At 40.9% G+C, this 24,847-nt stretch overlaps 1 protein-coding gene across 3 annotated transcripts in view; it reads left to right on the forward strand.

Annotated features, from left to right (window-relative positions):
• Window positions 1-20,376: 20,376 nt before the first annotated feature.
• The window catches only part of ETO1 (tetratricopeptide repeat (TPR)-containing protein), a 30,917-nt gene continuing 26,446 nt past the window's right edge, over window positions 20,377-24,847 (forward strand). For 2 of the 3 annotated variants that reach the window (XM_087691122.1, XM_087691121.1), the window contains exons 1-2: window positions 20,377-21,377; window positions 21,517-23,262. In XM_087691122.1, coding sequence (XP_087547248.1) covers window positions 21,241-21,377; window positions 21,517-23,262 — 1,883 coding nt within the window. In that variant the 5' untranslated portion in view covers window positions 20,377-21,240. The remainder of the gene's footprint in view (window positions 21,378-21,516; window positions 23,263-24,847) is intronic. The other variant, XM_087691124.1, reaches the window with a different exon arrangement.

The following is a 24,847-nucleotide window of genomic DNA, read 5'->3' on the forward strand; positions in this document are numbered from 1 at the left end:
TTGATTCTTGATGATTTTGAATTATTTAAGTTGAGCTAAAGCTTCATGTATGGTACTATAGACCCTCTCTTAATTGTCTGTAGAGCCTCTATTTATGTTTTGTTCTACTATGTATGCCTCTGCAAGTGCTATGCGGGATCAATGTGTAACTTGGGAAAGTTTTTCAACCTTTGGAAGAGATGAATAAAAGTTTAAAATAGCTCGAAGAAGTAGCTACTGTGAAGACTCAAGCAAAGACTGAAGTGACAGTGCCACTATTAAGCTACAAAGGGACACTGTAGTGTTCTTAGTGACCTTTCATACCAAACATACCTCTTGGGAGGGGTATCTATGACCAAAGAGGGTTTATGAATTATTATTCTTGATTATTCCATTGTACTATTGAGAGAGCATGTATGTGAGAGAGAGTGTGTGAGAGATAGCCAAATCTATGCAAAACAATGTATCTATGAGTGAGAGATTGTGAGAGAAAGCCATGGAATCTTTGAGGAAGAATACTATGTGATGATTTCCATTCAAACGGGTGTACTCTCTTGTGTCTTTGTGGTCTCTTGATGAATTCTATGAAGAATATGAAGATCATAATCAAAATTGTTCAAGTAAAAGCCGTGGAAAATTTGTTTCTATGAAGCTGCGTGAAGATTTCTTATTCCTGGTGTTCTTTTTCTTGTTGTAGTCATATAAATATGAAAACATGCTTGTTGATGATACAAGATAAATTTTATTGTAGTAGATTCCCTATTTTCTTGCTATTTCGTTTGGGACTCTAGTTGTAGTGGAAATATCAAGCCTGCTTTGCGCAGCTTTTTCAACTCCTCAAATACTCCATCCCTTAGTTCAAAAGGCATACGCCTTACTTTTTATCACACAAGGAAACTACCTTCCTTTAGGGGAATGGTATGAATAGCCAGGCTAGGAGGAATACCTCTCATCTTGTCATAACTCCAAGCAAAGATGTCACGGAATTCTTGAATCAAGGACACATAGTCATTCCTTTCTTCCAAGCAAAGCATGAAAGCTAATTTGATTGGTCGTGAATCGTTCAACGTACCAAGGTCCAACTCAATTACATCCACATCTCTTACCAAAGCCTCTACTGGCTCATTCAAAGTTATTTGATAAATATCCTCTGAAGTGGACCCTTTGTTGGATTCATCACTTGATGACATCTCACTACTAGCTGCATCCTCTAATGTATCTATCTCTATAGAGGATAAAGGAACTCTCTCACTTTGAGGAGATTCAGAGTAGGCATCTACTACTACATGTCTAGTACCTTTACCAAAGATCAACTAACCATAGCGGGTATATCAACCTAGCACCAATCCGCTTATAAGATCCATGGCCTGCCTAGCAATACTTGATAGCTAGGCCACCTCACAAGCCTAATAATCCTAAAGTCCAAGATGCATTCCACATAGGCAACAATCACATGGACTTTAGTAATGCACCCTTCAGGTTATCTTAAACTATCATCACCCATTCGGAGAATCATGGAGGCATCTTTTTTTATTTCTAGACCTAGCCTCTCCATCAATTCCGAACTCATAATGTTGACATAGAATCATGTGCCACTAATATCCCATCAACTTATGTTGCTACCCTTGGACAATGCTTTTCAGCATGCTCAAATCAATCATCTCTTACCCATGCTATGCCCAAGGGCTCCACAATATACCCCATACTACGAAGAATCTTCTTAAACTCTTTATGCATTCCGGGAGACAACTTAATCAACGGCAGGAGGTTTACATCTAGCTAACTTTGCAAAGAGAACTCGCTAAATCAAATTCATGATAGCTAGCACGAGCCCTCTTTTTTCGCCAAACCATTCTCTCCTTTGGTCTTTGAATAGGCTTTGGTGCCTCTTTCTTTAGAATTAGGGTTGTTATTGAGGTAGCTAGCCAAATCAAGCTTAATCAAGGTCCAAAGAAAATCTTTTGAGTTGATACAAGAAAGCAAGCCTTGTATCAAGATGGATGGAGTAGGTAAGGGTTCACAATAACCCAACCCCAACAGTCTGAAAGGAGTGCCAAACAATATGCTATAGGAGCATCAAGAGGAGCATTAGAAAGGTGGAGAATTTGAACAATGTAAGCAAATTATAGAGAATATCTGCCACTGTACTATTTCCACAAGTGTGTGATTCAACAAAGCATTTAGGAATAGCATTGCTAGAGTATACAAATTTGAAATTATTCAATTGGTTTTAGAAGGTAGTAACAAGAGATTAACAGGAAAAATCCAATAGGCAAAGATTATCTCAAAAGCTTCACAAGGAGCAAGCTGAACATAAGCAATGTGAGGTGCCCGCCTATCGGCTTTCCAGGCACTCTTTTAGCGGTCTATCGAGAAACAAATCTAAGCGTCGCTGCCCCGCACTCCCAGGGAATGTTTCGAGTTTTGTCGCCTAGGGTTTCCCGAATCCGCCTTGCAACGGAACGTTCACGACTGAACCCACTAGGATCAACCTGAAATTTGGGTTCCTAGTTGTCAAGGTCTCCTGTTAGCATTCTAGCGTCGGGTATTGGACATCCTACTTTACGCAGAGATACTCGACCCGAAGCAGATCTATGCCGCACTTGGTTCAAAGAGAATGGGAAATGAGAGGGATGCGTTGCTCAACATCTCTGCCCATAGGGCATAGTCCCATTCCGGTCCCCTAAAACGGCATGAATCGAGTTCTAACCTATCAATACCTAAAGGTCGGATGACGATAAAAACTTGTGAGAAGCCTCCCAGTTCTCTGGGACCACCCTGCCATAGGACGGACCCGTCGGGGGTTCCGCCCACCCGCTTCCCTTAATAGCTTTAGTTTTCTAATTAGGTCCTACCACATTTATGTGTGACACTTAAAATCAGCTTCATTAATTAAGCCTTTTAGGGAACAAGGTTCGTTCACGTAAATTATAGCACAAACATGAAAACAGAGCAAAGCAATCTATTGACAAACAAGATCAAACAAGTTCCTTAACTTATCTTCAAGTTAATCTTTGTCTCCCTCCCATACAGGAGAAATTATATTTCGCTTCTGTCCAACAGAACTATCCCTTCTGCCCTGCAGAAGTAACTGGTCCAATTCACATGGCACCAAAACTCAATCCTTTATCTAGAATAGGATCTCCCAACATGCCCAGATGTTGGGGGCCACGGAGGTCTTCAACTCCATTCTTGACCTAGCAAGGGGTGTCCAAAGCTCCAACTGACCCGCAAGCTGTCTAGGAGCGAAACATCATTCCTGTGGTTGGCCTTTTCACCACTCGACCTTCGGCCCATGAATCGAGCAGTGCCCTCTCGGGTTAATACGCGGTGCAACCGTGGAGGTGATCCACCCGTACAATATATCCTTCCTTAATTAAATCCTTTAAGAATCAAGCACAAACAAGGCATTCAGCCTAATAACATTTTCTAAGAAAACATTCCTTTATTCCCATGGCGACTTGTCATCACAGACCCTTGCCATGCATTTGCCATAAATCACAAGCACTTGGAATAATCATCCAAATAATAACTAACAACCAATTGAATGTAAAAACATTTAGGATGTTGTTCGATCAATCAACAAAACCAATTGGATTCTTTCCAAACAATGCATGAATAGACGATATAACATTTCCATCGTATATTTGCTCTCCCCCTTGGGATCTAAGAGCAATACTATGCAAACATGTTCTTAACACTTCCTTCCTTTGGCTAGGGCGTATGTTAAGGGCTCAAACACTATTCATGATGTAAGTTCTATAGGTCACTTACCTTGATCGATAACCCAACCCTGAATTTGGATTGGCAAAAGTCATCGTTATCCAACGGATCTCAAGACATCCTAGCTTTAACCCTTATGATCAATTTCTTGTACTAGCTCTTAGTCAAGTCATGAGGCAACTAGAAATTTATCCTCATATATCAAACATGTTATAGGCATAACGTGTAAATACTTGATAAGATAAGTGCGAGATGATCTCAAGTAATTAGACTCCAATAGGCGGTGCATTGAGCTAGAATCTAGTTTTTCTTAATATTTGGGCTCTTAGGCTAAGTACTTTTGAAGTATCTAGACTTTAAACTAGTACTTCTCCATTCATGATTCTTAATGTCATATTCTTTTAGCAATTATGCTATCTATAACCCTTGACTATACTTTAATCTAGCACTTATATGCCCATTCTTTTAATGTCGTTCTTTTGATGACTATGACATTCATAACGCTTGAATAATTCTTCCTTGTAATTGCTTTACTAGCAAATAAGTCATATGTAACTAGGTGCGATTATCTTCCCTTGATATATGTACTTCATAAACTCCATCTTTCGAGTAGGTGAGATGAAATTTATCCATTCCCCTGACCTATACTCGTGCAATAGTATGGGGCCTAATGTATCTCATACGAAAATCAATGCAAGCATCTATCAATTTGAAAATACATTACTTACGACCGGAACCGCAGTTGGATTGACGGTGATGCCTTTGCTCGAAGCCTTGTTGCTAGTTGCAGGATTGTCATCCGCACGCGACATTCTTCTCTTGGAGGCCATCGTCCACAAATAGACTCAAGAGATTAAGGAGGTAGAATAGATTCAAGATGGGAGAGCGTAAGAGAAGATGGTTAAGTCGAGGATCGAGATAGAGGGAATTGAGCTAATTCTCTTCCTCGCAGCCTCTCGGGGTGACTCTTCTCTCTCTCTCTCTCTCTCTCTCTCTCTCTCTCTCTCTCTCTCTCTCTCTCTCTCTCTCTCTCTCTCTCTCTCTCTCTCAAGCTCTCTTTCAAGCTCTTCCTCATAATCTCTTGGAGGGGTATCCTTCTCTCTACTTCTCTCTTGCAGCCTCTCGGGATCTCCTTATCCTCCTTATGCCTCTCCCATGCCTCATATTTATAGTGAATTAGAGAAGAGGGCTTGTGGTTGAGGAGTGGAGCTCTTTGTGGAGGGGAATCTTGGAAAGATCAGTGATCTGATGCTCAGATCATAAATCTGATGGTTCCATTGGCTCTGAAAGGGGGGTAAAACCCCAAGACACTTACTTAGAAAGCTCTCAGTTCACTCTTTCTTCTTTTCTCTGTTCGAAGTGCTGTCTACTGGCTGTAAACTGCGATCGCGACACGCGCGATTTCGCCAGTCACTTTTCTTTATTTTTCTTTTTATAAAATCTTCAAACTAACTAAAATATCACTTGTTTTTTCTTTTAAATGACATCTAGTTTCTAAAAATCTCCATATCTTTTTTTTTTAAAGGATAATATCCAAAGTATTTAAAATATACTAGTTTTGCCCAAAATCTAAGGTTTTTGGACCTTCCAAACTATACACATGAACTTAGTGATTAATATAACTCATAAGACTCATTCACGTTGTAATCTACGTGAAGGGTAGCTACGGTCTTTGCCAATTCGAGAAAAATATCGAATTTACGACTCTTGATTTTTCTAAATAAAATATTTTAAATTAAATAAAAATTATCGATAATTAATGTTAGTTAGTTTTTACCTTAGTTAGTCTTTAGTTAGTAATCTTACTAACTTATTAATTGACTAACTAACTTACGAACCAACTAACTTTTATTGTGTGGAGATATTACAAGCAAAGAAACAAGCTCAAAGGGAAAGGGTAGCCTGTTACTTGCAAAATTGAATAGGTAGATTATTAGTTAGGACTAGCTAATCAAGCCTATGTTGCAAGTGTCGAGAGCAGCATCCGATTGCTATCTCGATCACCCATAAGAACAAGACTACCTTGCTCATGTCCATGGTAGTCCTCAAAGAGCAAGTCCACACTTGTTGAGAATAAGAAGAATGGTAGACTTTGATGCAAAGAAGGTTTCAAGCCTAGCATTACACTTTTATATGCCTTCAACCAATATGAAAGTTATAGCAAAACCCAAATTTGGTTTTTCCTACCCAAAAAGTCCTTTATTAGTTAAAAGCTACTTAGGATTTGTTGGCCAAAGGCCTTCCCTAGAGGTAGAGCACCATAAAGTAAATATTTCCACATCTAAGGCAGCCTTTCTTAGAGTAGAGTATATAGCTATCACAAAGGGTGAAGATATGTAAGAGAAGAAGAGGATTATATAATATTACTTAAGTATATCTAGCCATAATTTAATAAACCAAGTTAAGTTAAAACAACAAACTAAATGCAATATATATTAATACATTTAAAGGGGATGATTACACAAAGGGTGAAGATATGTAAGGGGAGAGAGGGATTATAAGGGATTACACTATCATAGAATGGAGAACCTTCTAGTGTCAGGTATAATCTGATAAACCAAGATAGGTTTGAAAATGAACAGAGGGAGTCTTAAAGTTACTTAGGGTCCATAGAGATAAAAAATTTGTTAAGAGCAATTGTTGTAGAGAGGTATATTTAACAACCAAGTGTAGAACCTATAGAACTAGAATGTAGAATGATTTTGAGAAAGACTTAGTTATTAGGGAGTATAAAAATGACTATCCTAATGTCATGTGGAAGAGATTAAATAAAGAAGCATTACTTAGTTGAAGAAAAAAAATTAAATCAACTAATAGTATATTACAAAATTACTAATTGAATGATATGTACATGTTTAAACGTCAATAATTTAAAGGAAATTTTTTTAAAGAGAACATTACAAAGTGTTTAAACATAAGCTAGGACATAGAGAGAATCGAGAAGGAAACAACCAGAGGACTAGTGCCTTGGTTAAGGCAACCATGCATGCATACCACCATCAACTACCATCCACGACCATTGTGCGAGGGAAAAGAGGGTTAGGGAAGAAAAAAGGGGAGCTAATATATGTAAACCCTAACAAAAGTCCCATGTGTGGGTAGGTAACAAAAGGGTATCCAAGGTCCTATCTAGAGGAAGGGCCAATAACCCCCCAAAAAAACCACAAATGTGTAACACTTAAGTGGGTTCAAGAAAAAATTACAATTGGAAATACAAATAGGTGCTATAATCATTAAAGTCCTTCAAGGTTGGTATTGACCATGTAGAATTTTTTCCAATCTAAGGAAATTGGGTATGAGAATCATCAAAATGACTACCTAACCAGCCATCAACCCATACTATTGGGATAAAGTGGTCGAGCAATGGTATACCAAGGGACCTAGCCATGCCTTTGATAAAGTCCCAAGGTGCTCATCAAGGTTAATTTTGCAACAATTGTCTAAGATGGAGAAGTTCCAACTTGAGTAGGGGGGGATTAGACATTAGATATGTTGAAATATGTCTCCAAAGACGTGCTTTTTTAAAGCCATTAGGAGCAAACCTTTGCACAAGAAGTTTAATTAGGGTAAGGGCCATTGATGCTAAATTGTTAGAGTATAGGATAGGCCTAATTTGTGTTGACAAAATAACTTTATGGGCATGAGGGTCCATTACTACTTATGTGAATGTATCTAATGCATTTGAATGGCAATTTATCTTTTTTATCAATGGTGCAAATACTCAACCCATATGGAAGACAATGAATTGACATATTTAGAAAGTGAGTAGATTTTGAAATAAAGTGTCCACTATCAAGAAAATGGAATAAATTTTCAAAGAGATCAAATTGTAGAGGTAGGTCAAGATAAATAGAGAATATTGAGGATTTTTTATGGCATAGGAATATAGTGGGGCTAGGCACATTGATTAGGAGCATATCATCATAGAATCTAAAGGTATGCGAGAAATGCTTCAAAATTTCATACCTAATAGATAATGTAAGTCTTTTACAAAATTGATATTCAAAGAAGTTGAGATAAAAATTACACTATAAAGGTGAGCAACTAAATCCCATAGGAATGCCACAGCATTGTCTTTTGGTGATACTAGACAAAGTAATAAACACATTATCAATAATCCAAACATTAAGGTCCATAGCCTGTATTAGAGAAAATGAAAACTAACTATTGATAGCAATATTAGACCATCGTGATTTTTTAGAGCTAGGGTCAATAGTTAGGAAGGCAGTTTTTCTCTATGAAAATGCAAGAGTAAATACATTTCCAATTATAGTAATGAGTCCCAATTCTCCATGGTGTGTGTGTGTGTGTGTGTGTGTGTGTGTGTGTGTGTGTGTGTGTGTGTGTGTGTGTGTGTGTGTGTGTGTGTGTGTGTGTGTGTGTGTGTGTGTGTGTGTGTGTGTGTGTGTGTGTGTGTGTGTGTGTGTGTGTGTGTGTGTGTGTGTGTGTGTGTGTGTGTGTGTGTGTGTGTGTGTGTGTGTGTGTGTGTGTGTGTGTGTGTGTGTGTGGAGAGGGGTTGCACATCATCACTTTACGGGCCTAATGGCCTGCACTTGCATGGGTCCTTGCACACAAAGTGCTAGTACTTCTAGTTGAAAAGGAAGATCTTGTGCTCATTTTGTGTAATCTCCATGCCAAGGAAATAGTGAAGTTGATCTAATTCAATCATATCCAATGGGATGCAAAGCTAACCCATAATATCATCCATCTTGGAAGAATAGAAACTTGTAATAATCAATTATCCATATATTAGATAGTCATGAAACAAATAACTAAATCAACTGAGCACATGTAGAGGTTTGTATCAAAATAAACAATGTGCTTTCTTCAAGTTATAAAGGGCCTTTTGCAAGCAATAGAATTCCTACTCATGTTCAAATATGTTGAATTAATTAGTTCACTTCACATATACACGCTATTAAATCTCCTCATTTAAGAAGGAATTATTGGCATTCATCTAGTAATAGGCTAAGAACAATGGGATACAGCATGGACTAATTTGACCATGTAGGTCATATGAGCCAAGTTCTTTGTGTAGTCAATGCCCTTTTGCTAAACATATTCCTAGTCAACTAAAAAAGCCTCTTCGTGTCCAATGTACCATCTAAGCAAACCTATACATTAAATAGCTACTTCAGTCAAAACCCACCTACTAAAAACATGTGCATTATTCACTCAAAGATCTCATATGTGCTCAATGTAACATAAAAGAAACCTTCACCTAGAAGATCCACACTAATTTGATGACCCATTTATATTGGGGTCTATCCACCAACCAAGAACCAACTATGATTCCTAATAATGGAATTAACCTCCACAATGAAGGGGGTAATAATTTGTACGTTGGCCACTAAACAAGCATTGTAAACCATCCAAGTGAACCTCCACAAAGAAGATCCACTTCATGTGGATGGCTTATCAACATGGAGGTCCATCCATCAAGATTCGAGTGGGATTCTTGGCAAGATCCACTTCATGTGGATGGGTTATCGACATGGAGGTCCATCCATCAAGATTCAAGTGGGATTCTTGGCAAGAGAATCAAGCTCTCCAACATTACCTAAATGGTAAAGGGCCTTTGAAATAGATGGGGTAGGAGAACTATTGCAAAGTGAAATATGTAGGAAACTAGAATCTTGAAACCCAAAAACATACAATATCATAGAACATAAAAAGAAAACAAATTACAAATGAATAGGCAAATATATATGATAGGGCCGAACCTCCCCCGTAAACACATGCTTTGCCATCCTCTAATATGGAATTATGGATTGTATCACTAAATAGCCATATATGAAGTTTTACACAAAAGAAATATGAAACACCTCAAAACGTGAAGTCATATTGGCTCTTGGAGGTTGGTGCAATTGTTGCAAAAATTGTTGCACGTAGAATCACAATGTTTGATGTCACCATTGCATTATGAACATGCCAACATTTCCAAAACTGCTCCTAAATCCTCTAAATCCTAATCTCAAATGACTAAGAAACAAGCCCTTTATATTTTACCTTGTCCACCAATTTTACTGCTCCTAAATCTTCTAAATCCTGATCTCAAATGACTGAGAAACAACCCATTCATATTTACCTTGTCCACCAATTTTACACATGATCCTCTCTCTCTCTCTCTCTCTCTCTCTCTCTCTCTCTCTCTCTCTCTCTCTCTCTCTGTGGCTGATGTGGAATACATTATGAACCTTTAGGTTCTCAGGGAGTTGCAATCTATAAGCATTGGGTCCTAGGCACTTGAGGATCTTGTAGGGTCCACAATACCTTGGACTTAGCTTCTTGCAATCTCCTAAGGATAGGGAACTCTTCTTTGGGCGTACGTGAATGAAGACCGTGTCTCCTTTCTTGAGGGTTCTATCTTGACGTTTCAAATCCGCGTATGCCTTCTGTCTATCCTTGATAGCTTGGATTTCCTGTCTTATTAACTTCATTTGGTCATCCATATCTTCTAGCATCTGCCTTGAGGCTTCAACCCTCAAGGTTGGATCCGAGAAGTTTAAAGGACTTCGATAGTCATGCCCATACAATGCTTGAAAAGGGGTCATCTGAATACTTTGTTGGAAAGAAGCATTGTAGGCAAACTCAACCAGTGGCAAGTATTGAATCCACCGTTTTGGTTCACGGCAGTAGTGTGCCCTTAGCATATCCTCGATGACTTGGTTGACTCGCTCTGTTTGACCATCGGTTTGGGAATGGTAAGCTGTACTAAAACAGAGTTGAGTCCCAATGGCTTCAAAGATAGCTCTCCAGAAGTGATGTAAAGAGAGAATCACGATCACTAATGATTCTTCTGGGCAACCAATGTAGCTTGAATATCTCTTGATGAACAACCTTGCAATGTCTGAGGCTTTATAATTTGTCTTAACAGGAATAAGGTGTGCAACCTTAGTGAGCATATCCACCACAACCATGATGGAGTTGTATCCTCCCTGAACTTGGGGTAGGCCAACAACAAAGTCCATACTGATGAATTCCCATTTCATTTGGGGAATGTCAAGTGGTTCCAACTTTCCTGGCATCCTTAATACGTTGACAAGACAAACACTCAGTAACATATTTGAGAGCATCACCTTTAAGCCTCTCCCAATAGTAGCTCTTTCTGACTGCATTGAGGGTCTTGGCATAGCCAGGATGTCTTGAGAAAGGGGAATCATGAGCTTCCCAAAGTATCTTTTGCTTGAGTGACTAGCTTGCCGGTATACATAACCTCGTTCTATAGTAGACAAGTCCACTATTGATAGAGAATTCTTGATACTTACCCTGTAGCTTCGGGTCTTGATCCTTGATAGGGATCTCCCTTAGCATCTTCTGATAGGTTGAATCATGGCATGCTTCTTCTCTAGCTAGCTTAAGTGTTGGGTTGTTTGGCATGGACACCTTGGTGGCTAGAGATCTAGCTATTGAGGGATCTTGCAAGATTAGAGAATTAAGGAATGCCTTGTGACTGAGTGCATCGGCAACTACATTCTCCTTTCCAGGCCGGTATTTGATTTCAAAATCATACTCCTCCAACACTTCAATCCACCGATGTTGCCTCATGTTGAGCTCGTTCTGGGTAAAGATCCACTTGAGACTTTTATGATCCGTCACTAGGGTAAACTTGTTACCCAACAGGTAGTGTCTCCAAAGCTTGAGGGCATGGATGACAGCTAACAGCTCTAGATCATGGGTAGCATAATTCTTCTCATGGCTCTTCAGTTTCCTTGAAGAGTATGCTACAGGATGACCTTCTTGCATAAGCACACATCCTAGGGCAAGTGTGCTAGCATCAGTTCCTACTTCGAACTCCTTACTGAGGTCCAGAAGTTTCAGGATAGGTGCTGATACCAAACTTTGCTTTAACCTATCAAAGCTAGATTGTTCAGCAGTTGACCATACAATCGATGTTTGCTTCTTCAGTAGATCCATCAGAGGTGCTGCAATCAAAGCATAGTCTTTGATAAAGACCCTATACCATCCTGTCAATCCAAGAAAACTGTGTATTTCTTCAATGAATCCCAGATATTCAATCTGACGTTTGAAGAATACACACTTCTCATCTTGGCATAAAGCTTGTGTACCCTCATTGTCTCAAGGACAATCCGAAGCTGGGGTTCATGATCTTCTTCCTATTTGGAATAGACTAAAGTATCATCGAAGAAGACAAATACGAAGTCATCAAGATATGGCCTAAAGATATCCTGCATTAATCTGTTGAAGGTGGCAGGTGCATTCGCCAGCCCGAATGACATGACTAGGAACTCAAAGTGTCCATATCTTGTGTTGGATGTCGTCTTTGGGATATCTTCTTCCTTGATCCTTATTTGATAGTATCCAGACCTGAGATCAATCTTGGAGAAGATCTTCACACCTTGAAGACAGTCAAGAAGTTCATCTATTCTTGGAATAGGGTACTTGTTCTTAATGGTTGATTGATTCAACCCTCTATAATCAATACACAGCCGAAGCGTTCCATCTTTCTTCTTCTGGAATAGCATTAGAGCTCCCCATGGTGAACTGCTAGGACGGATGTAGCCCTGATCTAACAGTTGCTTGAGTTGCTCCTTCAACTCAATCGCTTCCGGGATGGACATTCTATAAGGTCTCTTTGCAATTGGCATAGCTCCCGGTACTAGCTTGATCTCATGATCAACTTCCCTTGGAGGCGGAAGTTATGTCAGTTCTTCAGGAAATACGTCTGCGTACTCCTTTAGCCATGAAGGTTCTTCACTAGACTCCTGACTCTGATCTAGCTTATGGAGCTTAATCAAGTAGACAGGTAGTCCCTTCCTAACTCCCTTTATAATCCGAGATGCTTTGGCCAATTGAATTTTCGGCTTTCCAACCTCTCCTTGAGTTGTGACCAATTCCCCTTCAGAGTTCCGAAAGGAAACTTGACCCTTTCTACAATGAATGTGGGTGTCACTAGGTTTAAGCCAATCCATTCCGAGCAAACACTCATGGATACCTAGGTTCATGACTCTGAATCTGACCGAAGTCGACTTTCCTCCCAGAAAGAATTGCACCTTAGCAGTTTGCCTGGTACAAGTGACCTCACGACCATTTGCTAATTCTACAAGCAAGGTAGGTGCTTTTATTGTGGCTATTCCTAGTCTTCTTGCACAAGCTGGTGAGATAAAGGAATATGTACTGCCACAATCAATCAAGGTTTTGAAGCCTTTACCTTGATAATCCGATGGTGTCTGAATTACCAAAAACTGGCGATTCGGCCTTTCTTGTGAAGGGCGGCATGGATTGTTGCCCTCTCAAAGTCTGCTTCCATGGTCGGGTCTTCTTCATCGCACATTTCCCTGTTGGCAACACAGGCGGTTCTTCCTCTGCCTTGGGTGGCGGCTCCTTGGCCACGGGCGGTTCCTTGGAAAGGTCCTTGACGTTGTCCTCCGCCAAGTTTGGGACATTGCCTTTTGAAATGACCGGGCTCGTTGCAACGAAAGCAACGGAGATTGCAGCCATTACCTTGGGTAGGGACAAAGTTATTGACATTGTTGGTCCTTGCTTTCTTTCTTTGTCCCCGGTTTTGACCTTGAACTCTCTTCGCCTGGGACCTATATGCTCCTTTGTTCTAATCATTATAAGACCAAGTCTTGTTACTTCTTAGCTTGGCCTACACCTCCTGAATTATGGGTGCAGCTCAAATGAGTGTGTCCTGAAGGTCTATTGGGCGCATTGATTCGAGGCGGGTATTTATAGGTGGATTTAAACCGGCACAAAATTTCGACACCTGTTGTGTCATATCCATTTGTGGCGCATACTTCAGAAGAGAGACGAACTTTGAGTAGTATGCGTCAAGAGTCAGACCCAATTGTTTCAGCTCACAGAACTCATTCATCTTCTGCGTGCGATACACAGGTGGTAGTATCTTCCTTGCACAGCTTTTTTCAGCTTTTCCCAGGTAATGGATCCTTCCAAGATCCCTTGATCTCTGCACCATTGCTTCCACCAAAGCCTGGCTTTGCCAGTGAGCTTCAGCTTTGTGAGCATTGCCTGGTTGGCGGGTGCAGTACCGGCTGCTTCAAAGTAATCTTCCATGGACTCTATCCAAATCTTAGCATCAGCTTGGACAGTCCTTCCTTTCCCGTCAAATTCTGGCAGCTTGATCTGCTTGAGAAGAAACTTCTTCTCCTGAATCACGGCCGTACTTGGTGTAGGGGTCGGATTGGAAACCTGTACTTGGGGTTGTGCCTGAGTAAAGGATTCTTAACGTTAACAACTCGCTAAACGTTTCTTACATTACATATTATGCCCAACTCAGCTTTCAGCCCAAGAAACCTAATCACTTAACTTTTTATCAATACTCATAGACAAGACAATCATCGATAAAAAGAAGTCTTATTTCATTCATATGGGCATAGCCCTTTTGGAGTACAATATTTCTTGGGATGGTAGAGCAAACTGATACATTTAGCTATGGGAACTGGGTAATAGTATGGATTTGGATCATGGATCTTCAGGAATCGATAAGTCATTTGAAGATTAGGGTATCCTTTCCTATGGTACCCATTCTTCTCATAGCATCCCAACACCTTGATCTTGTCGGCGGGGATTATGCGGGTCACTTCCTCGTACACATATGTGTTCAGCTCGACCTTCCGACCTTCGACATGTAAAGTTGTGTTTACGTGAGCCTCAACAAAAATGAACAACTTCAAGATCTTCAGGTCCTCCAACCACTTGATTCTCTTTAGGTTGGTTCGAAGGTACGCAAACCGGTGGGCATCTATGTAATAGATTCCTGAGTCGCCTGTCCATCTCCGTTCCACGTACAGAGGCGATGGATTTTAAATGCGGTCTAGGATGTTCATCATATCAATCCTTCGTCGATAATCCAAGGCATGCATCGCGGTCATAAACATGACCTGGAACACCATGAACCTGTTCCATGCTTCATGACTTTGCAAGACAGCATCAATAAGTAAGGAAATATTCTTAACAACAACATTTGCTTTACTTCTTCTTATTAAGTTTTCTTATAAAGACATATCCTTCATTGGTTCACTCTGATACCAACTGTAACGCGTCCACATGTTCCATTTCAAGACACGTCTTAGCAGTCCATCGAAAAGAGAGTCTAGAAAGCTTCGCCAGGCACTCCCATGGAATGTTACGGGGTTTGCGATCTAGGACTTCCCGCGTCTGCCACGTAGCGGAAGTATTCCGACCGTTCCCACTTAGGATCGACCTGAATCAGGGTTTCCCCTAATGGTCACTTTCCTAAACGATAGCTAGTGTCAAACCCCAAGCGAACTACTTTACACAGAAACGCTAGGGACGAAGTGGATTCATGCTGCACTTGGTTCAAGGAGAATGGGAAACGAGAGGGATGCAAGGCTCAACCTCTGTGCCCATAAGGCATAGTCCCATTCTGTTCCCCTAAAACAACATGAATCAGGATTCTAGTAACCTAAACCCTAGGTCAGCACCCTTGCTATTCATTTCCTTTGAGAAGAGCTCCTTCTGTCGATTTCATTTGAGAAAAGTTCCCGGCCAACCGGGACCATCCATCCGTAGGACGGACCCGTGGCCACATCCACCGCACTTTCCTCAGGGTTGCTTTAGTTGTCTAATTACCTACCACATTTAGTTGGACATGCATCAAGTAGCTTCCTTAATTAGCCAATTAGACACTGGTTCCTTCACGTAATCTCAACACTTGACATAGAAAAATAATGTCAAACAAGTTCCTTTTCAACAGGTTATTTTATTTATCTTTAGAATACATCCATAAAGTCTAGCCCGTAGGCTAATCCATAATCCACCCGAAGGCTATCCATATTCCACCCGAAGTCTATCCAGCAATCCACAGGGATTACTAATCCAAGATTCCGCTCGTAAACTAGTATGCGGGCCTGGAGATCCAATCGCGAGTCACATTGACCTCTTGTGTAGGGCCCGGAAGGCAAGGGATTTACGGCCAGAACCCCCTGCCACCCAAGCGTCCTCCTGCTCTAAGTAGTGCCCAACGGAGAGACCTCTCACGGTGGGTTCGGTCCACGTTCCCGGCACAGCTAACAACCCCCTTGGTTAGGGTCAGGCAGACAGTTGGGGGTAACTAATGCTGCCTCTCCCTTCAGGCCTTCAACCTGAAGCATTAATTAACTTTCCATATTTTAGTTCTTTGAGCAAACAATGCAAACAGTGCTCCTAAACTGTTACAAGCACAATCAATCCAGTGGTCATCTATTTGGCCAACTGCTAAGGAGTGAATCCTTCTCTCTAAATGCATCCAGCATTCGATCCGGGATCAATTGCAACTTGACAAGATCCCCAAGGGTTTGTTTGTTCACCCTTTTGGTCCTTGGGTTAGGGCTATACCCTGTTAACCCAACTTAACCAATACCTTAGGTTTCATAAATTAACAGTAAATCCTGGTGACCATGTCGCTGTAACATGATTGATCCTTTGCTTCCAAGCAAATACCTAACTTCCCTTAACTTGACAATTTTCCCCAAGAAAGGTGATGTAATAGGATGACTACTCATCCTCTTGCGCAAGAACCTGCCAACCTCATTCCAAGGAATGGCAAAACTCTCTTGTGATCAAACCACAAGGCCATGCGATATTGCAACTTGTTGCACAAGTGTCGCATCTATTCCCTGGGATCATTTCACCCATTGAACGACGTTTCCTGGTCAAGGAATTATGTTTAGACAAGAAGCAGGGTTTAGGGTGTCTTCTTACCCAACCCAATCCTAATTGCACTAGGCCAGTCAGTCGGACGATCCTTAGGGTAGAGACCCTAGATCGTTATTTGCATGAGTGTCCAATTAGCCCAAACATTCCGTGAATGTGGGTAGGACCTTTGAGTTTGAGGGTTTCGACTTGGCAACAAGTGCGAAACTAGGCCGAATCCTTATCGTGCTAAACCCTAGTTAGCACTTTGGGTATTTATCGTATCGACTGAACCATGCCTATACGAATCCCTTGCGGGTTAGGTGATTTAGATCATTCTATCTACTTGTCTTGTGACAAGGACGAGCCTTTCCTAGAGATGATAAACTTGATCTAAAGGAGAAAAATAGTTGCAAAATGTCACAATACATGTAGACATGCGATTCATTGCTTCTACGTACCACTAGATTCTCAATGACCCTATCTTTAAAAGTTAAAATGCATGATAATTTGCAGAATAACTTTCATAGGACCTACTAGTACTTACATCAAAGAATCATGCCTACAACCTTTTTGTCTAGGCATTTGAGTTTCATGCTTTGATAAGCCATGCAATCCTTTCTAAATGCCACTGGATGAATTGAAATTTATGCACGACGAAGGTGCAACATGCAACCCTTTCCTAACTACAACGTAGTTAATGAAGTTCATGCAACGTGAATATTGTAAGACTAGTGTTGGTTTATTCCAGTTTGCAAGCACATGCCACATGCAAGTCCATAGAATCATTTTCGTGCTCTGCTATTTCTTTTCGAGTAACATCCTATGGGTGTTAACGACTTTTCCTCATGAATCATTACAAGGAAGATATTGCCTAAAATGCAACATACGCTTATTCCTTCCTTGTCCAGTAAAAAATGCACTTAACAATTTCATTCCTTTGCCCTAAGTAATAGGTGTTTAGACTCATTACTTTGGAATTGTACAAAAAAAAAAGCAACATGCAGCTAATCTCCTAAGATGGACAACTCTGGAAATGCAATGATCCAATTTCATGATATGCACCAATCCTTATCTATCTTTCAAAGAGATAATTTATCGAATGTACTTTTATCGTTGTTACCTAACGATAAGCGAGAAATGCATTATCCTATGCTAGGTGAATTAGAAACATGCATAAGTGTTTTAAAGCATTTCTTTATGTGGAAAATAAATTCGTGGAACCTAGGTTTGTGGATCCGCGGTGATGTCCACGCGAATGTTAGGGGAAGAACCTCCCACAGGTGCGCCTTGCGACTTCTTGGGAGCCATCGTAGGCGTGACTACGGACTTCCGGTTTGCCTTCACCCTTACGCGATCGGTGAATTTCCTCCAGCCTTGGTAAGCAGCCTCAAGGTCTACCCTCCTTTCCCCCCCGTGCGCAGGAAAAACTTCCACCAAAATGGGGTTCTTTAAAAACTCGGGGAGGCTAGTGGGAATGGACTTATGGATGGCTTGTGGGAATGGGGCTTATGGAAGCCCCCTTAGAAGCTTCTTAAAAGAAGCTTCTGATTAATATAGAAACGTGACGGAAAGGAAATGATTGGGGAGGAGGGTGATGGCGTCAAATTGAAGGAGGCGAGGATGATTCACCTATTTGTGGTCTGCCCACACTTAGCAAGGTTCTACTCATGACAACCTCTATACACTTAGTGCTTTCTTTACGGTTGTGATTGAGGAGGGGTATTGAAATCACACCCATGTGACAGCCTCTTTGTATGGAGTAGTAGGGCAAGACTCCTACAGTTTACTAGAGAGAGATGTCTGAAATGCAGGATGCTTGAATCCCATAGCCACAATGGCGAAAAAGGAAACCATCATGAGGCTACAAAGTATTGTACTTTCTTATCATTCAAAGATGGAATACCCTTGTATCTTCTCCTTTCAGTCATAGTCAGTGTCATGCTCAAGATTGTGTTTATGAGTCAAAGCTTCCATCTCGGAACCTAATTCACTTGAGTAACAGTCAATTCTTCTTGTCTATGTCATCATGAGTCTTGTCTTTCTCTTCCATCCGCCATAGCCATGCTCTAGATCCATGCTTCTCAACATCTTTACCCCTAATGCCCACCTCTTTAGTGAGTGAAAATAGAGAGTGAGTGTGTGAGTTAAGAGCATAAGAGGGTGAAGGACATGGATCAAGAAGCCTTCTTCTTCTCTGCTTTTCCTTGAGCTCATCATTTGTATCTTTTCTCCATCATGGCAACAATGGAAGTGAGATCAAAGCTGAATAAGCACACAATGCATCAAGGACACGACTAACCAATACAATGACTACAACATGGTAAGTATAGATAAGTACGTTCTCCTATCATTTTAGCTGTAGATCTTGTGTGTGAGGGCCATGTGAGAGATAGCTGCGAGTGCATAAGTTGAAACTTGAGAAACAATAAGAATGTCCTAAATGCTCCTAGCATCAATATAGAGCGTGATAAATACGTTGAAATTTATTGGATATATTTTGTAGATTTTATTATTATTTTCTTTTTATCACATGATGGTGACCTATTCTCTGTGTATATATGCGACACTAGTCACATTGTACTATGTGAATAGATGGGATTTAATATGTTTTATGTTTCTTTTGAGGAGATTAGTAGCTGAAGTTTATGTTTACCATGTGGTGCCTTTGGTGCATGGAAAGTATTTTGGTGCCATTGGTGCACAAATCATGATTATTATCCAATCTACTCATTATTTATATGTAAGGGACTATGTATTATTTTTGTAACCTTGATATTATGGACGTTACAAGCATGATTTAGGCCTCACTGATAATTAGAGAAAGTAAAGTATTCAAGCTAAGAAAAGAAAAGGCTGAAAATGGACCCATAATACTATTTTGAGTACAAAAAGTAACATAATTTCACAAAATACATGCACGAGGGAGATGCTCACTCATGCATGGAGGGGGATTCTATTCAATGTCGTGTCATGCCTTCTTGTCTCTTTGCTTTTGTAAAATCTTCTCAATTTTTGTTAAATATGGTCAACTTATGGTGAGAGAGTATAACAACAATAAGCTTTAGATATGGATAGAAGTACATAAGTAGATTATGTAATTCTATCCATAAAGAAACTTTTGTTGATTTGGGGCCATTTGTGTTGAAATCAAAAGATCATTTTACTAGTGACAAAGGTGAGTTTATCACCATCTAGAATCCATGACTAGGAACATTTTTCTTGAAATCAAAAGACCATTTGGCTAGTGACAAAGGTGAGTTTTTCACCATCCATTGTCCATGACTAGGAACATTCAAAGAAACCCCTTTTATTTCAAATAGAAAAGGGTTCTATTTCGATATGAAACCTAAGTAATTGTTGGGGAGATCAACTCGACCCCCTAGCGTTTCCTAGTCAATTTTCATCTAGTTTTTGAGGAACTTTATTAGGGGATGGTGCCTATGACATAATCCTGTTAATGTCCTATTCATAAACATATTATTTGAGTGATTAATTCCATCTCTACAAATATATATACCTTTACATATTTGGTCCGTTGTTTGTTTATGGTGAGTTGAGTTCTTTGGAGTTGTGTTCGAGATGGGGCCTACTGAGTGGAGTTCCCTTGCTAGTTCCTTCTACTAATGCAGGCTCCATGCCACCATGTCTTTGACCATCATGAATGGGAAATCCATTAGCATCCATGAAGGCATGACTTTGAAAATATCCTCTTTGGTGGAGCAGCCTTGCATGCCTTTGATCCATATTAAGCTATGGGTATTGGTCAAGATCTAGAGGAAGTCTAGGCACACCACCAATCTAGTTGTGCCACCACTTATGGTGGACTTCAGCCAATTCACCAAGTACCTCTATTTACGTGCCATTAAAATCCACTACCACAAGTCATGCAAGTCGAGTTGACCTGTGCGTGACCTGTGCCGTATAAGCTAGAATCTGGTTAAGTCCACGGACGGCCCCATAGGGTCTAGATGCGCATGGGCCAGCAGGCGCGTGCGAAGCCAGCCTTATGTTGGCAGGCCCTTTTGATCACGTCACCTTGTCATATCTGGTATGACAAAGAGCAGTGGAGCACTCATCCGTCCAGTTAGCAGCAGAAGACAGCTTGATTTCCACCATCTAAGCGCTCCATCGAGGCACGACAAATGTTCGGGCCCCCCTATCATTGCACGGCACTGCCGCACCGGAATCTGCTGGCCGTTGGGACCCTCGCGCTTCGCTGGTTCATGACGCCGCACCAGGGTCCATGACTGTTCTTCTCGGTCTATGCCCCCTTCAACTCACAGTTCCTGCACGTCGTGTGCAGATGGATCGATCTCTCGTCACATCCTCACGTGCCTGACGGAGTAATGCTCGGCTTTCGTCTCACAGGAGCGAGCAATGTAGTCCCGTGATCATCCTTTCAATGCCAGACGGCTGTGTTTCGGACTTAACCGTTTTCGAGATCTGGTCTGCAGTGCGTATGCCGTTAACATACATGCCAGGGATTTCTTGCATGTTGATTCCAGGACTTAAGCAAGCCAGCTCAACACAAAGAGCCCTCCACCAAACGTTCTCTGATTCCAGGCTTTAAGGTGGCCAGTTCAACACAAAGAGCCCTCCACAATTGTATTAATGCGATTTAGCGGAGAACATCATGCCGGATGTCCTTTTGAATCACATTTTGACTCGCTTTGGTAGTGTTGGACTGACTTTGTGGAGTTGTCTTCATGGATGACTTTTGGATTGCCATCAGTCTTTGGAATCCAAATGTGACTTACCTTGCAGTGTTGGACTGACTTTGTGGAGGTTTGTAGATCATGACTTTGCTCTGTACAGGCTCAAAACATCGTTGGCCACACCTTCACAACTGAAGGCACGGTATTACTCTTCTGAGCAATCAACCGATCTAAATGTTGTATTTGTTTACGTCGTTCAAGTATGAGATCGCTCCACATAGCAGAGTTGTGCAACGTTACACATGGTGATGCAGCTTCTTACGTGGAAGCAGCTATGGACAATCAGATAATAATCGGTTCTTGCCGACTGTCAAAGACAGACACTCCAATACGATCAAGGTATAAAGAAGCTGCAGGATATTTTCCTCTCTCTACTTTCTCATATTTGACTCTTTTTCCACTTTTCGCTAGTTTGAATAGCATGGTAAGGTGCATTAGGTTGCTTGTCCAGACCTAAACAGATTGTCTGTGTTTGTAGCACACCTGCCAAGCTGACAGAACCTGATTTGTCACCCTGTTTGAAGTTTGTGGATCATGTGGAGGCTTTGGCAGAAATTCACAAGGAGATTGATTGTGCTTCTGATGAGGCTAAGTCAAGGCTCTATCTTGAACAATCATTTATATTTAGAGGTATGGATGAGATGAAACTGTCCAGGAGAAGTTTATGCCTTGCTCGACAGCATTCCATTTCTGTGCATGAGAAACTTGTTTATGCTGCTTGGCTAAAATATGAGAAAAGAGATGAGGACATCAGTGATCACGCATTGTTGACCTGCAATGGATACACTTTGGAATGCCCTTTAGCAGCACTAGTTGCAGGCTATGCTCCTTCGGTGGCATTTGATCCATGCTCATGTGGGAACCTGATGCAAAGTTCTGAGCCTGAGGTGTGTCAGTGTTCAGCCCAAAATGTTGAAGAAGACATGGTTGTTTTTTGCATTGGCCTAGATAAAGTAGCCTGCAATAGACAGAGTTTGGCTTCTTTATCACATCCCTTTCGAGCGATGCTGTATGGGTGCTTTGTGGAATCTAAAATGTGTGAAGTAGACTTCTCTCACAATGGAATCTCAGCTGCAGGGATGATTGCTGTGGATAAATTCAGCAGGACAGGTAGTTTGAGCCAATTGCCAGGAGATATTCTCCAGGAGGTGTTGAGATTTTCAAACAGGTTTTGCTGTGAGAAGTTGAAAATGGCTTGTGATAAGAGCCTTGCTGCTCTAATAAGAAACTTGCAAGATGCTGTTGCCTTTGTAGACTTTGCACTTGAAGAGAGCGCCCTTGCTCTCATGTTGTCATGCATTCAGTACATGCTTTGGGATCTTCCTCATGCACTGCATAATGCACAAGTCTTTCAGCTTTTCTGCTCTACAGAAGGAAGAAGAAAATTACATTCTGTTGGACATTCATCCTTTGCCCTCTATGCGTTTCTTAGTCAAGTTGCCATGGATGAAGACATTACATCTGATACTACTCTGTCTCTTTTAGAGCAGCTCAGAGATACTGCCATTTTCTGCAGGCAGAAAGCTCTTGCTTCACACCAAATGGGCTGTGCTTTTTTTTCCAGACATCAATACAAGGAGTCCCAGAAACACTTTGAGGCAGCTGCAGAGGAAGGGCATGTGTACTCACTTGCAGGTGTTTCACGGGCAAAATACAAGTGTGGTCATTGCATTTCTGCTTACGAGGATGCAAGCATTCTAATATCTGGCCATAAGCCAATGGGGTGGATGTACCAGGAAAGAGCAATTTACTGCAAAGGTCAGGATAAGCTCTTGAATTTGAATTTAGCAACAGAGTTGGATCCTACATTGACTTTTCCATACAAATACAGAGCTGCGACTTTAATGGTTGAAGGCAAGCTGCTTGCAGCCATTGCTGAGATTAATCGCATTCTGGGTTTCAAGGTTACACCTGACTGTCTTGAATGGCGAGCTTATATTTGTTTAGATCTTCAAGATTATGAAGGAGCCCTCAGGGACATTAGGGCTATTTTAACTCTTGATCCGAGTTATATGCTGTACTCTGGAAGGGTTGCAGCTGGGCATTTGCTGCGTTTGCTTTGGGAACATGTGGATCATTGGACAAGGGCAGATTGTTGGATGCAGCTGTATGAGCGGTGGTCGTGTGTTGATGACATAGGTTCATTGGCTGTTGTACATCAGATGTTAGAGTGTGAACCTGGGAAGGGCCTGCTCTATTTTCGACAATCGCTTCTTCTTCTTCGGTGGGTGTTTTGTGGCATGTGTGTGTGTGCATGTTTAATGCGTCATTTGGTGATTCTTTGAGCTTATTCTTTGTAAACCTAAGTGTTAATTTTGTCACCTTGGTTCCATGTGAACAATGGTTTTGAGTACTATTCTCAATCTTAGGATAATATCATATTTTTCTATTGATATAGAGATTGCCTTGATAAAAATTTAGGAATATTAAAGACATATGCTGTTGTGCTAGCATGCCCAATATTACATTTAACAACTCTTTCATATAGGTTCAGTGCTTGCATGATTTTGTCACTTTGATTTCATCTGCACAAGGGCTCAGAGCACGGTTTGCAATGGCAGGATGATTGGTTTTACTTATTGATACAAATGCCGCCTTGAATCTCTTGCCTTAACATACAAATGTATCGAAGGCACATTTTTTTAATGTGCTAGCATACCTAAGACTATGCTCACCCACTCTCTAACATAGTTCACTACTTGTATCAAGTTTTATACAAATGTTCATGCTTGTAAAAGGTTAAAAAAAAAAGGGATGTGAGAACAAGAGGGCTAAGAGAAGCCACAGAAATAACACGACCAATAAATGTATGCCTAGAGGAAGGATTAAACTAGGTATAATAAATGGATGCTCAAGGAGTGGAGGAGCCTAGTGCAATGTAGCCAAAGTGAAATCATAGGCTTCAAGTAGATAGAAAAGCCACATAGGCCTTTGTGGCTTGGGTTTAGGACTATGATGATGTGTGAAATTAGCACAATGAGTTTACTGTAGTCAAATGGATCTTAGAGAGCAACTGGTTAGTACGAATCACGATACAAACAAACAAGGTGATAGATTTGATCTAAGTAGTATATAATAGTAACCTTGTGGAAGTTTCTTGTGTGTCATAGATGATGTGATTGATCAACAAACGTAGTAGAAATCAGCGTAGATTGTGCGATGGAGGCTAGAAACAAGTGCCAGACTGATGTAGACAGTAATGGGCAGCTTCGGACAAGATGTTCTTTGTGAATAGGATGTGTGTAGTGAAGCTAGAGGGCTTGAAACTTACAAAACGAGATTGAGGGAGAGTGGTGGGCTGCATGTCTACTTATAGAAAGTTTGGGGCACCCAAATTAGGGTTTTGCATATGGGACATAATAACTCTCTAGGATCGCGTTTCTTTTTAAAACAAGAAGGTTTCTTTATTAATTAAGTATGTTTTGGGGTTGTTTAAGTCAGGATAATGCAAAGCTCAACACCTCCTCTCAGGCCCAAAACAAAGCCATTAGAAGTAAGTCATTTTATGTGTATTTTCTTTTATCCCAAGGCCTCCCATCCCAAAGCAGCTAGGGCATCGGGCAAAAGTGCACGTTGGTTGTCTAGTAACCTACCAAGACCACAAAGGCGATGGTTATCTTACCAAGGGAGCCCAAGTGATCACCTTAGAGAGACTAGGGCATTGGACCAAGGGTGTCTCCAGTTTCCCAAGGTCCCACCAAGTCCTGCAAAGGCGGATGGAATCAACAATGGATTTTTTTTCTGGGAGACTTTTTTGAGGACTTTGTTGTGCTTTGTCACAAGATTTAGCATTGAGTGAGGGTCTCAAA

Source organism: Lygodium microphyllum, chromosome 13 (assembly GCF_053477565.2).
Source record: "Lygodium microphyllum isolate KBCC chromosome 13, Lygodium_microphyllum_v1.1.10, whole genome shotgun sequence".
NCBI classification, from domain to species: Eukaryota; Viridiplantae; Streptophyta; class Polypodiopsida; order Schizaeales; family Lygodiaceae; genus Lygodium; species Lygodium microphyllum.